The 12,500-nt window shown below is 38.1% G+C and overlaps 2 protein-coding genes and 1 long non-coding RNA gene across 3 annotated transcripts in view; 1 reads left to right on the top strand and 2 right to left on the bottom strand.

Moving 5' to 3' along the window:
• Window positions 1–293: 293 nt before the first annotated feature.
• LOC137977732 (uncharacterized) lies at window positions 294–4,999 on the bottom strand. Its single transcript, XR_011117872.1, has 3 exons — window positions 2,410–4,999; window positions 1,569–1,663; window positions 294–491 (listed from the first exon to the last, which is right to left on the bottom strand). It is a non-coding gene; the product is annotated as an uncharacterized lncRNA (long non-coding RNA).
• LOC137977730 (uncharacterized) lies at window positions 1,813–9,208 on the top strand. The gene is made up of 3 exons (XM_068825054.1): window positions 1,813–2,320; window positions 5,031–5,221; window positions 8,472–9,208. Exons 1-3 carry the CDS (start codon window positions 1,951–1,953, stop codon window positions 8,634–8,636), a joined length of 726 nt encoding a protein of 241 aa, XP_068681155.1. The 5' UTR covers window positions 1,813–1,950; the 3' UTR covers window positions 8,637–9,208.
• A 930-nt stretch (window positions 9,209–10,138) lies between these two features.
• LOC137977729 (protein-L-isoaspartate(D-aspartate) O-methyltransferase-like) overlaps window positions 10,139–12,500 on the bottom strand; it is a 2,711-nt gene continuing 349 nt past the window's right edge. The window contains exons 1-3 of the mRNA XM_068825053.1: window positions 12,414–12,500; window positions 11,621–11,806; window positions 10,139–10,903 (exon numbers count right to left, since the gene is read on the bottom strand). The exon at window positions 12,414–12,500 is cut by the window's right edge and continues 349 nt beyond it. Coding sequence (XP_068681154.1) covers window positions 10,674–10,903; window positions 11,621–11,806; window positions 12,414–12,500 — 503 coding nt within the window. The 3' untranslated portion in view covers window positions 10,139–10,673. The remainder of the gene's footprint in view (window positions 10,904–11,620; window positions 11,807–12,413) is intronic.

Raw genomic sequence — 12,500 nt, 5'->3', positions numbered from 1 at the left:
TGTTACCTTTGCATATTATGATGCATAGCGTATATTCTTGGAAACTCCGGCGGTAATGCCTTATTTTCCGTATTTCTAACGGATATCCCAATTCTTTTCTTTTGTGGGACTGAACCGTAAAGGCTCATTCTTACCTTTCCATGCAAGAGCCGCATTTTCCAGACGCTGTATTGTTTTATTGTTTTTCGTTTCTTATTTTATCACGTACCCATAAGAGACAATTGTCCTGTTAAGTTTCAGGATCGCTTCAGTCTACATTTCGTCTATAACTTGCGCTTCAAATATATACATTTCTTTCATTCATTGAATCCTTTCACGGGAACAAATGAGCCCAACAATTGACCTGTTCCCAACAGTGTGGCGTTATACAGCTCAGTTGACCAGTAGACCGGCATCGCAAAGGTTCATGGGTTCGAATCCCGTCAAAGCCACCTGAATATGCTTGAGACAATTTAAGCGCCAGGATCATATCTACATTTCGTAAATGGCTTCTGCAAATAAATTAGCGAACAATTCATTGCGTATGTGCATCAGAAATAAAAGTCATAAATTCATAACATAGATGGTTATAATGTCATCAGATCATGGATAGCGTTCGCAAACAACTTATAGCTTACCAGGAGCCCAGGGCTCACTTGAGCCCATGAGAATAAGCTTACATATTATCAGCAAAGGTCAATAATATCATGCGATATAATGGTGTGCCCGATTTACGAAACAAACTATACGATTTGCATGGTGATACTGTCAAACAATCGTACTATATAATGGCCTGCTAAAATAAGCAATTAACTCTTAAATGAGTGAGGAAAGGGGAAACAAAATGATGTCATGGTGAGCTCGCATGAACATGGAAACTTATGTAATACCATATCATTGCCTGCGCACGTTATTGTAAAATAGCAATGAATTTAAACGTACTGAAAATAAATAGGGGTTTTCTTCCTAGCAGCAAGTGGACGCGCGAAGAGCTTTTTCACCCAGTTATTGTTCCATAACTACTTTTTCATTTAAAGCTTAGTGGTTCCATGTTTTGTTCACAAACTTTTAACACCATTATTTTCATTGAATCGAGTGTAGACTGAGACCGGCTGAGGCAGTTACGCGGGCATGCTGTACGATTATGCCATACAAGCAATCCATTCTGATAGAGACATTGAATAAAAAGTAGACTTAAAGAGTAATATTTCTTGTCGTCTTTTCAGTGGTATGCCATTAGAGAAGTTCACTTCGATACTTTATAGTGGCATATAGCGTTTGCACCGAGCTCAAACCGTACCTCACCTCTCCACCTCTAGGTTTTTAACTTTGGAAACCCACCATATAAATTAGTAGTAAATGAGAAATGGTTTTGCCTCCCAAATAATAGTGGGACTACTTAATACATCTAGTCCAGGAATCGCTCATGAAAAGATAAAGCAATTACTCCAAAGCCCATCCCCATGAATATATCTGGCAATAGCGTGTATAATTTCGTTATGTTGGAGCTCCGTATCACAAATATGATGAAAAGAAATAATCTGAAAATAGATGTTACTCGTCGTTTTCAGAATCTTGTGGCAACTGACTTGCTTCTCAATCGCTGAAATAAGGATTTTGCGCTCTCCGTGTACCAAATTTAGACTAATTCAGCTGGCAACTTTGTTCTGATAAGTCTTGACTCCTGAAATGACAAAATAAAAAGACAAGGTTTTTTTTAATAAAGACCGTAAAAATAGCCCCTCTTTGTGTTGGAAAACACGTGCTTGATTGTTTTTTCATTTGTATCACTAAAGGACGTAATCCCGGAGTCCATTTGGCGTCCTTTGTCCAGATTTAAATTTTCATGATCTTCCCCACGCGGCCTTTTCCGTGGTTTTCTTCGAAGCATTGTTCATTCCCTTCACTTTCTCAGCCGTGAGAAGCCCATTTTCAGCATCTTTTCTAGCTGATTACTTTTCCAATTTGAGGATGCCGAGGAAACGCAAGCATTCAAGCGAAGAAGAAGATGAAGAAGCCGAAGAAGTTGAAAAAACTGTCCGAACTAAGCGACGCGCTGCTGTCGAGGCGCGTGATCGCGTGGCGGCCAAGGAGGGAGAAAGTGAAGAGGAGGAAGAGGAAGAGGAGGATTTCGACGATGAAGACGACGAGAAAGATGAAGATTATGAAGGAGAAGCACCTGAAGATGAAGAAGGCGAGGAAGAGGGTGACGATGATGATGACGAAGAAGACGAAAATGAAGCAGGGGAAGGAGACGAGGAAGAAGAAGATGAAGAAGGCGAGGAAGAAGAACCCGAGAGCGTTGAGTGCATTCTTGCGGATTTAGAGGAACCAACGAAAGGTATGTGAAAGATTTATTTCACTGTTGGTATATTAAAGCGGAATTTAGAGGAAGATGCTTTATCCTGTACTGCTTTTGAAAGCACCTACATTTTAAAGTTCGTGATCACACAGCGTGGACGAACGCGCGCGACTGAACACGAATCTTCCAAGTTCGAAGTTCATGCATCCACAGATTTCGCAAGGTTTGACTCTTGCCATTTAGTACTAAATAAGTTCATAAGAAAAAAATCTACCAAAGGCGGCTTCTTTTCAAAATTCTCAGTGGACTAGCGGGTGCTGCTCTCTCAGCCTTTTGTCTTGTGCTTCTTTTGTTTGAGCAAGCGATGCGAGAACACGTGTAAAGTTCTCCATCGACTATTCTCTCCATCTTAATGGTCAAGTTGTTTCTCTTCCAAGTTTACTCCCTTTTACACCCAATCCTCATCTTGTTTTTGGTTTACATAAAATTTCCATGGTTTGTGCCTTGTTGTCTGGTTGTTGCCTAAAACAGGTCTTTTATTGGCTGAAAACCAAACGAAGAATAATATTTTGCTATTGCTTTGAGAATATTTGACACAATCGCTCGATTAAACTAAAACGACCGTCGTTGATGTTTTATGAGCGAAGGCAAAAGAAAAATGTCAGAAATTTTCTTCTCAAATATAAAAACGCATCAGTATTTCATTCAATATCACTTTTAGCCCTGCGTGTTATCATTAGTGTTTAGCCCTGCGTGTTATCATTGGTGACGTCTGGTGCTTATTTTACCCCGGATATGAGGCCTCTGGGATATGGGTCATTAGGGAGGTAGGGCGTTAAAAAAGCGGTTTCTTTTGGAATTTAAATAGTACTTCATGGTACAAATGGTAACAAGATGCAAATTACAGCATTTAAAATAACAAAAGGTGACAAAACTACAAAGAGTCTGATTTCTTGTTTAGATTTGGCCAATTAACTGTCTGATAAAAGTCACCTTTTGCACTAGACAGTCATACTTGTTTTTACACTTCGTAAGTGCATTAAACTGTTTCATCAAGGCTTGAGAGATTGCCCCATGCTAATTTCTGTAGTGTCTGAGGGAGGGCTTGTGTTTGACCGTTGATAGGATTGTGTAATTGTCAGCACATGTATCGTACATAACATGCATGCTTCATCTCTCATTTTAAAGCTCTGCTTGTTGCAAATTTAAAAATTCAAAATAAAAGTTGATAAGTTGTTCTCAAAATGAGCACGAGCTTGAGCCTATATGTAAATGTGCAAAACGTTCAGAGCACATGTGCTCTTAGTTCAGAGATGACATATCTCTTGCTGAGTTTGAGAGCCGTTCTTAAGTTTCACCTGCTTGGAATTTATGCAATCATTAACCTATTGACAAATTAAGTCTAAATGGAGGAGGAATTGTGTTTGATCCTTGACAACTGTGTGATTGTCATCGCAAAAATTGTATCCTACATAACTTGCATGCTTTATTGCTCATAATTTTATGTTTTGTCCCGGGTTGCTCAGAGCATGGTTAGCAATAACCAGTGTTAAAAACGGCTGTCTAGAAAACGAAGACCTAAGATCCAAAAACGAAGACCCCTAGAAAACGAAGACCCCCTAGAAAATGAAGACCTAGAAAACGAAGACCAAGAAAACGAAGACCCCCTAGATGAATCGAGACCTAAAATATTTTATGATCACGTAATCACCCCATGAGTGTAGATTAACTTTTGATTAAAAGACTCTACTCGCAAAAAAAAAAACAAGGACCCACCGGTCTAAAACTGTGATCTGAGAGCGTGACAAACCTGACAGTTGCTTATCTCAGTTGACCACACGCAGTATAGAATTGTCAGGATTTAGTGATGCAAAGGTCAACTGTTCGTGACGGTTGCGTGACACGCAAATTTATTCACCACGTGTTAAAAGGATAATCGCCCGCAAGAATATTTGATTGTCGCAGGGAAATTCCGTTCAGGCTGGCTCTCACATGCATACCTGCGTCGAAACTATAAAAGGAAAAGCAAATCTGTCATATATCGGACTGTATTTCTACCTCTGTCTTTTGCATCCGGCTTTCCGCAAAAACGAAAGGTGTGCGAGTCAAAAATAATCACTCGTGCGGTGATTGCGTGATCATAAAATATGTTAGGTCTGCATTCGTCTAGGAGGTCTTCGTTTTCTAGGGGTACCTTCGTTTTTGGGTCTTCGGTCTTCGTTTTCTAGACTTCCTGTTAAAAACCATGGAAACCTATAGGTTTTTATATAGAACCAATGGTTAGCGCTTAAACCAGGCTTTGAGCAGGCAGCCCCTGATTGCTGCAAATTTTGAAATGCTAAAATAAAAGTTAGTGAGGTCATTTACAAGTAGGTATGAGCTTAAGCCTACATTTGCAAACAGAGATGACATATCTCTTGCTGAGTTTGAGAGCTGGTCTGCAAGGTTCAAATGCTTGGAATTGATGCAACCATAATCTATTAATTTTACAGTAAGCCAAACTTTTTTCTATGACTTAAAAAATATTTAGGTTCACAAATAAATTTTCCATCGTATAATTTTTGTAAGAATATTCTTATGATTTCCATTCCATAATATTTTAAAGCATTGTTGAGGCATCAGTTGCATAAAAACAAGAAAAAGACAGAGGTTTGAAGCTCTTAAAATCTAAATTAAAAATTAAGTACTGTATCTTCTCCAACATAAAGGAATTAAGCTATTCTTTTTCCTGCTTTTGTGAATTTTTTAGACACCCCAGGATATGTTCTGAAGAAAAATGAAATCGTGAAGAAACTGGAACTTTGCTTTATGGGTGAAATGCGGGAAACACTAGTTGACATCAGTGAAATGTTTTCTACACGTTTTGAAGAAAAGAAGCTACCTGTACTTCAGGTCACAAAACACGACGTGATTCATGGTGGTTCTGAGGAAAAAACGCAGGTAGAGGTTCTTGATGGGCCATTATGTTAAAAATATCACTTCCTTTTTTTCTACAGATTTTGAAAGTGTGTTTGCTTAGTTAACACTGGACTGGCAAAAAATTATGAGCATTGATTTTTTTTCCTTAAGGTTGCATCACAGGCGTCCTAAGCTCAGTGTGTGGGAAAGCCAACAAAAATATAAGGAATTGTTTGAGAATCCCGATAAAAGACCTGAGAAGATAATTTTACGAGAAATTTGCAATTAAAATGCCTAACCCTATTGCCATTGTGGGTTGCTTCCTTCCCGTGTGTTTTTTTCCCAATTCAACACAAATGGAGCCATTATCAGTTCCTCTGTTGTCAACGATTATAGTAAAATACCAAGGCTGAACACTGAATTCTCTGGAGACCACCAAATTGAGTCAAACATTCCTGGTTAAAGTGCTCCCAAGGATAAAATTCCACCATGGAATTCAAGGGCAAGGGTTTTTCTTTCATTTCAATCCACAAGCCACACAATCAAAGCTCTGCCAGCGACGTCAGGCAGCTGTTAGTGTCCCAAATGAATCGATAAAACAATGAAAAAGATCCTCTTTGACTTTCACATTGAACACCACACGGTGACCGTTGAGTTCGGTTTAGTAATGAGTCTTTGTGGCTTTGTAACAAGTCTTTGTTTGTCATTGGATTCTGCAGTGGAATTTTAACAGTGGGAACATTTTAACCAGGAATATCTGACTCAATTTGATGGGATTCTGAGAATTCAGTGTTCAGCCTTGGTATTTTACTATAATCGTTGACAACTGAGGAACTGATAATGGGTCAATTTGCGTCTAATCTGGGAAAAAACCACACAGGAAGGAAGCAGCCACAATGGCAATAAGGGAAGGCTTTTTAACCCATTGACTCCTAGGGGTTCTGCATTGACGAGTAAAATTGTCTGGCGTTAGACAGAGTAAAATACTAAGTCTGGCCGGTTTGGTTGTCAAAATTAATTGAGAATTTTTTCGTAAAATTATCTTCTCAGGTCTTTCATTGGGATTCCCATACAAATCCTTATATTTCTGTTGGCTTTCCCTTACTCTGAGCTTGGGGCACCTGTGTTTGGATTTGATGGCCTGCCATTACTCACACTCAAGACTGACCGATTAGACCTTTGGAGGGTTGGATCTAGGAAAAAGTGACGTCATTTACTCACTAGCTCAAAATTTCAGCGTGTAAATGCAGCTTATTGCATATGCAAAAAAAACAAGTTTAACCCTTTCACTCCTGTGGGGTTCCCCATTGACGAGTAAAATCGTCTGGCGTTAGACAGAGTGGAATCTGTAAGTGTCACTCTTGGGAGTGAAAGGGTTAATCACTCACTGAAAAACTATGTCCCATTAAATGTCTGAAAGCCTGAAACTCCTGTGCTGCATATTAATTCAGCCGAGGACAGACGCATTGCATTCTTAAACTAGTGAGTCTTTGACATCACTCTCTCCTCGATCCAGCTCTCTCAATATTTTAAAAATGATAATGGCAGACCGTTTAATGGAAAAATTCCAGTTAAAATAAACAGGTGTTAAATGAAACAGGTGCTTAAACTTGGGTCATTTAGTGTTTAGTTAATACAGTTTTGAAATCGATAGTACTCTGGCACTTTAAATTCTGGCAATGTAGCAGCCATATGGATCAGAATCAAATACACTTTACCCCACATCAATGTACTGGTCAAACTGCAGTGAAAACAATCAAAAGTGGAAATGTCTAAACTGGTGCCATTAGAAATTTTTCTTCTTGGTTGCTTTCATTTTGCCTCAAACCAAAATCTTCGTGGGGTTCCAAGGTGAAAAAGTAGGCTTTTTGTTGCTTGAAAAGAAAAAAAAAACTGAAAAGAAATGCCTGCAGCTACAACCCACAATGCAAAATCAGAAACCACAGATTTTGGATGTGAAGTAAGGGTTAATACTCGAAATCTCCCTATAGTTGATCTTTAATTAGTTTTAAGAATTTTGTAGAACTGAATTTTTATGCTTTATTCTAACCCTAATACAGCAGTTCCTGTGAGCTCTGGATGATACAAAATTTAAAGAACATTACTGGTGCTCGTTTATTTTAGATATTATTGTACCAAGAGCCCATGACTAGTAGCGAACAACTCCCTTACTAAACCTATGTCACGGCATTTTTAGACGACCGGTACCTTTTCAGCAAAACACAAAGGCAGTTCTGGTTTGGTGATGCTGTGACGTCAAGTTAGTTTCTTGTGATTGGAAACTGGGCTCCTGTGGGAGTCTCATTGGCAGGAAATTCACTCTAAAACTACATTGGTCTGTGAAAATGCCATGACAGCAATGTACTGCTGTTGTTCACTCAAGTTATGGGCTTCTAATAGAGTGTTTTCACATGACGTCATCAAACTGTAGAATCAAAGCTGCGAGGTTTTCTGATTTTATCTATACCAAGTAAAAAGTCACTTAGAAGTAAATCTTTTTACCAGTTTTAGGCCCTGTAGCGTTTTTCGTTTTGAGAATACAGCATTTTTTGAATTTTCGAATTGTCGCCTTGTGTGACACCAAGACAGCAGCTGAGCTAAAGCTGTCTGGTTCAAAAAAACAGTTTCACCACCTTGTAAGTTTCTGCAAATTGAGCATTACAAGCTGTAGAAGATTTGTTTATGCTAATTTATTTTAGCTTACGAGCAAAAAGAGAGGGCATTTATTGCAAACTGAGGTCCAGATGTTTTGTTGATTTAAGGCCGCCATATTGGTGTCCCTCCGTGGAACACCCAACATGGCGTCTCTATACAAAGCTCTGTGAAATCGAGTGACATGTTTTGGCGAGTAACTTAGAAATGATGCTCCAAACAGACATGACACTCGGAGGAGTTCTTTAATATGTATTAGTCTTTTATAACATTTCATTTTCTTGGCTTCTTTCTTTGAATGGTTTTGGATTTTATTTTTTATTGTGTGACAGTGAAAACACTCTATTGCACTTGAAATTATGTGATCATCTGCAAACAAACCTCATTTATTGGTTTTTAAGTGTAATTTCTTGATTGAATAAAATGTATTAAGGTAATCTCTACAGAATACACAATGGCATGTCATTAAAATTAATGAGAAAAATTGCCATCATATTTTGACCTGGCTAAATGCCAATAATTGGCTTTCAGAGGCTGCACCTCTTTCTTCAGTTTTTCACTGCATTGTCATCTTGAACATCATGGGACACACCTTCTTTTTTCTATTAAGGGGCCTAAACAAGTGTCTTTTTTCTCCTAGATTGATGTCCTTGAGGTCAAATATGACAAAGCTTACGATGTCAGGGAATTAGATGAAGAAGACGAAGAAAATGAAGACATACTCTCGCAAAACTTTTATAGTGTTATCCGAGTGGATGGAATTGATGGTACTTGGGCTAGTCAATATTTTCGTCCAGAGGAATGATCGTAGAATACAAAGGAATGGACATTGTACGAACATAAACAAGATGGTTTAGAACACTGAGAAGAAGCAACGGCTGGTTTTTTTTAGATTTGAGTAACATGATCACTTAACTTTAAGGCCCTTCAATAGTAACAATAATAATATTGTTGGTTATGTATCCCACTTGTGTAGACAACCTTGGGCACCTTGGGCCCAAAATAGCTTCCAAAAATTTTCCAAGTGTCAGCTGATATTATCATTGCAGAAAAATTTTAAACTGTTCTGTGTGAAACCAGGTCCAGAGAGCAACCTCTAAAGGGAAACTGATGTTTGGGATCCACATGTTATCTTTCCTAACTTGCTGGAATCACCATTGTCAATCAGTTACGAATGGTCTGTTGTTTGTGTAGGTGTCAGTTATGTTTGTAACACCTTGTTTCAGTAGTGACGGTAAAACAAGTTAGTATTGTAAATGTCTTGCTTTTTTTAACATGGTCTTGATAAGGTTAAACACATTTCCATACAGGACCATTTTACAAAATTTGATAATTGTAGTTAAGAAATTAAAAAAAAAATAAAAGTGATTAAAGTAATGATGCTTGGTCTGGTCTTGTTAGCTTTTTGACTGTAGAACTGCAGTGTTCACTCTTTTTATCATGTAATGTCACATGTTCTGCTGATTCAAGTAGAATAGAATTTTTCAATATTTTAAAAAGGGGACAGCTGCCAAATAAAGAACATCTTTAATTTTATGTCTACATTTGATTTCACAAACTGCTTTGTGTGCAGACGATCTTTGAAAATAGGAATGCCAAGTAGTGGTGTGTGGCTTCACAATAAGGAATAAGACCACGCTTCTGTTATGATGTGCATAAGTAAGGGTTTTTTTTGGCAACAAGGGGGTAAGAGGTGAATGAAATAATTACTATCACATCCTTCAGTTAAACCTTTTTCCTAAAAAAATAACCGGAAAAGATGGGTGTCATTGATGTAGGTGCCATTGTGTGAAGTCAGCATAATCCCCACCATAACCCATTGACTCCTGGGAGTGAGACAATACTCTAACACCAGACGATTTATACTCATCAACTGGGGGTTGTCCTAGGGAGTTTGAGGTGTCATTGGGTTAAGCAAATTAACATAATATATATTAGTATAAACTAAAACAGTGGATAGCGTTGAATGCGTGCCCTGATTGGCTACTCAAACTCTGGATATCCTTTGCAATTTGCACAGAATTTGTGCCCAAAAATGCTGTAATCTTTGCAGGAATAAATGACTAAAATCATAGTTTTGTGCTATATTATCTCAATGTTCTACTATATACTAAAACAACAGTTACTACATGTATTCACCTCAGAGTTGGTGGCTAGTGGCAGATATTTACCTCGCAGATATTTACCTACCTTTACAGCTTTGCAAATATCCCCCACTAGCCACCTCCACTTTGGTGAATAGTTGCTAATTATGTAAGGTTAATTTGTTACTTACAATAAAATTCTAAAACTTGGGAATGACTCATGTGTGGTCGAACTGTCTTCTTTAATTATCATGCCTTTTTTATCATTTTTCCTCAAGTAATTATTATTAGTCTAATTAATTATAATTAATTTAACATGTGGGAGTGAGCATTCTCTCCTCCACTCTAGTTAACTGTTCTCACTAATGCAGTAAAAGACTAAACTCTTGAATGGAAATCAAAAAGATAATTCCACAAGAACGAATACTGGAATAAATAATTTGTTTCCCTTAAAAGTAAACCTGTTAACAGAGAAGATATATTGTTGAAATCACCTGCTGTTAATATGTCAAAACAAAGAGTTGTTTTTGTGGCATTGCAAAATAGAGGCCTGTTCCCTCAAGCAAGTCAATCAAAACCATGTTAAACTTCAAACCAAGGATTCTTCAAAGATCACTCTTGACATGATGTTTTGGTGATTGGCTCACAAAGTTTTGGTAACAAGCTAAATATAGGCACCAGGTACCATGACCATATAACTTAATAATGGTCCTGAAAGAGTGCTTATTTTGTAATTCTAGTCCAAAATTGATAAGTTCTCAGTTTCTATGTTGCTGGTGTCTGTCTGTGAGAGGAACATATCGGACCCCCATTAACTTTTGTTTAGTGATATTTCCATCTGTATCCTTGTCAATCTGTTCAAGCCATTGGTTGCCATGGGCAGGTCCGACAGGAATGAAAAGCCTACCACCAGGCTTCAGCTGTTTTATGAGAGCATCAGGAACAGGATACGCTGCCGCACCAACATGAATGGCATCATATGGGGCATCTAAAGGTTTGAAAGATGTGGTTGCAAAATGGAAAAAGAAAGGTTCATATCATTAATGGCTGGCAGCAAGCTGTTTTTAAACTGGGACCAGGCTGCACAGTGGAACATGATGATAAAAAGGGATTGGATGAACAGAAATCTGCAAGTTTCATGACCTGGCTGCCTTGCTCGTCAATTTATTTCTGCCCCATTCCAGTGTGGTTGAGTCTGCTCCCTGGCCAGATTATTCAATTGGCTATGCAGTGAGAATAGATGGATTGACTATTTTGAGTTTTTACACTGATTGAAAAGCTAAAGTCACAGTTAATAGCTGGTCATGTTCCTGAGATTCTGGAAGGATTGGGATCTCATTAAGTATAATAAACAATAACAAGGCACTCTGTGACTACCCAATAGGGTGATTTCACATGATGTCACAGATGCCATGTTGGAAGAGTAAAACAAAGAAACAGTGGCCAATTTGTTGGAGGAGTGAACTGTTCTTTTTGGAATTGAACTCAATTTTTATGACAATTCTTCCTTTTGTTTCAGTATGCAAATATGGCAGCTGGTCACATGAGTGAACACACTCTATTGATTTATCAAGCAGTATTTTATGAGATGACTTGCTTAAATTCATGGGGTTTTTTTTTTTTGGGAAATGGTGCTTATTCTTGCTGCCTTAAATGCCATTAATCATGTTAACTACTTAACTGCCACTTATACTTTCTCTCTCACCATTTTCAAATCCTTCTCTTCCATCGCCTGTTACAAGGACAACCTGGCCACTTGCCAAAAGGTCAGCATTTCCTTTCTTCATATTTCGTTTTGACTGTTCTACTAGTTCTGGTATGTGGTCAATACCAACTACTTTTCCATTTTTTCCAACCATTTCAGCCATGCAAGCTGTGAGGTAACCACTCCCTGAAATTGAGACCATGTTACACATATAACCCTTGTAAAATCACTAAGGGTAACGATGAACGTTACTTTGAAGTGAATTGAAGTCCTCACCCCTACCTCCAGAATAAAATGCTCTGGTTTCTACATGTCACATGACCAGACACCCCTCAAACTTGTGTGAAAAAATGTGCAACAAAAATCGTTTAATATAGTTTTGAAAGGGTTTCGACAAAACACTGACCCCCGGTCAACTGACCCCCCTACTGACCCCCTATAAAATCAATGGGAAAATGAATACTGCTTACTTAAGCCTCAAAAACCCTTTTTAAACAGCATTGTTCAGCAATATTTAAGTCTAAGGACCCATTTTAAAAAGGTTAGCTTACATGAAGTAATCGGCCATCACAACAATAATCGAAAACTAACCTTTTTAAAATGGGTGCTTAGACTTAAATATTGCTGAACAATGCTGTTTAAAAAGGGATGTTGAGGCTTAAGTAAGCAGTATTCATTTTCCCATTGATTTTTTAGGAGGTTAGTAGGGGGGTCAGTAAGGGGGTCAGTTAACCGGGGGTCAGTGTTTTGTCGAAACCCGTTTTGAAATACTAAAAATATCACTTTCTTTTACCTGAACCGACATCAAGAGCCTTTGCTCCTTCAAACAAATAATCTTTGAGAATTTCGAGGCCGTGTGCATGCATATGGGGTGCACTTA

This window comes from Montipora foliosa, chromosome 11 (genome assembly GCF_036669935.1).
Source record: "Montipora foliosa isolate CH-2021 chromosome 11, ASM3666993v2, whole genome shotgun sequence".
Lineage (NCBI taxonomy): Eukaryota > Metazoa > Cnidaria > Anthozoa > Scleractinia > Acroporidae > Montipora > Montipora foliosa.
The sequence above is the reverse complement of the archived record's forward strand: the minus strand, read 5'-3'. Positions and strand labels throughout refer to the sequence as shown.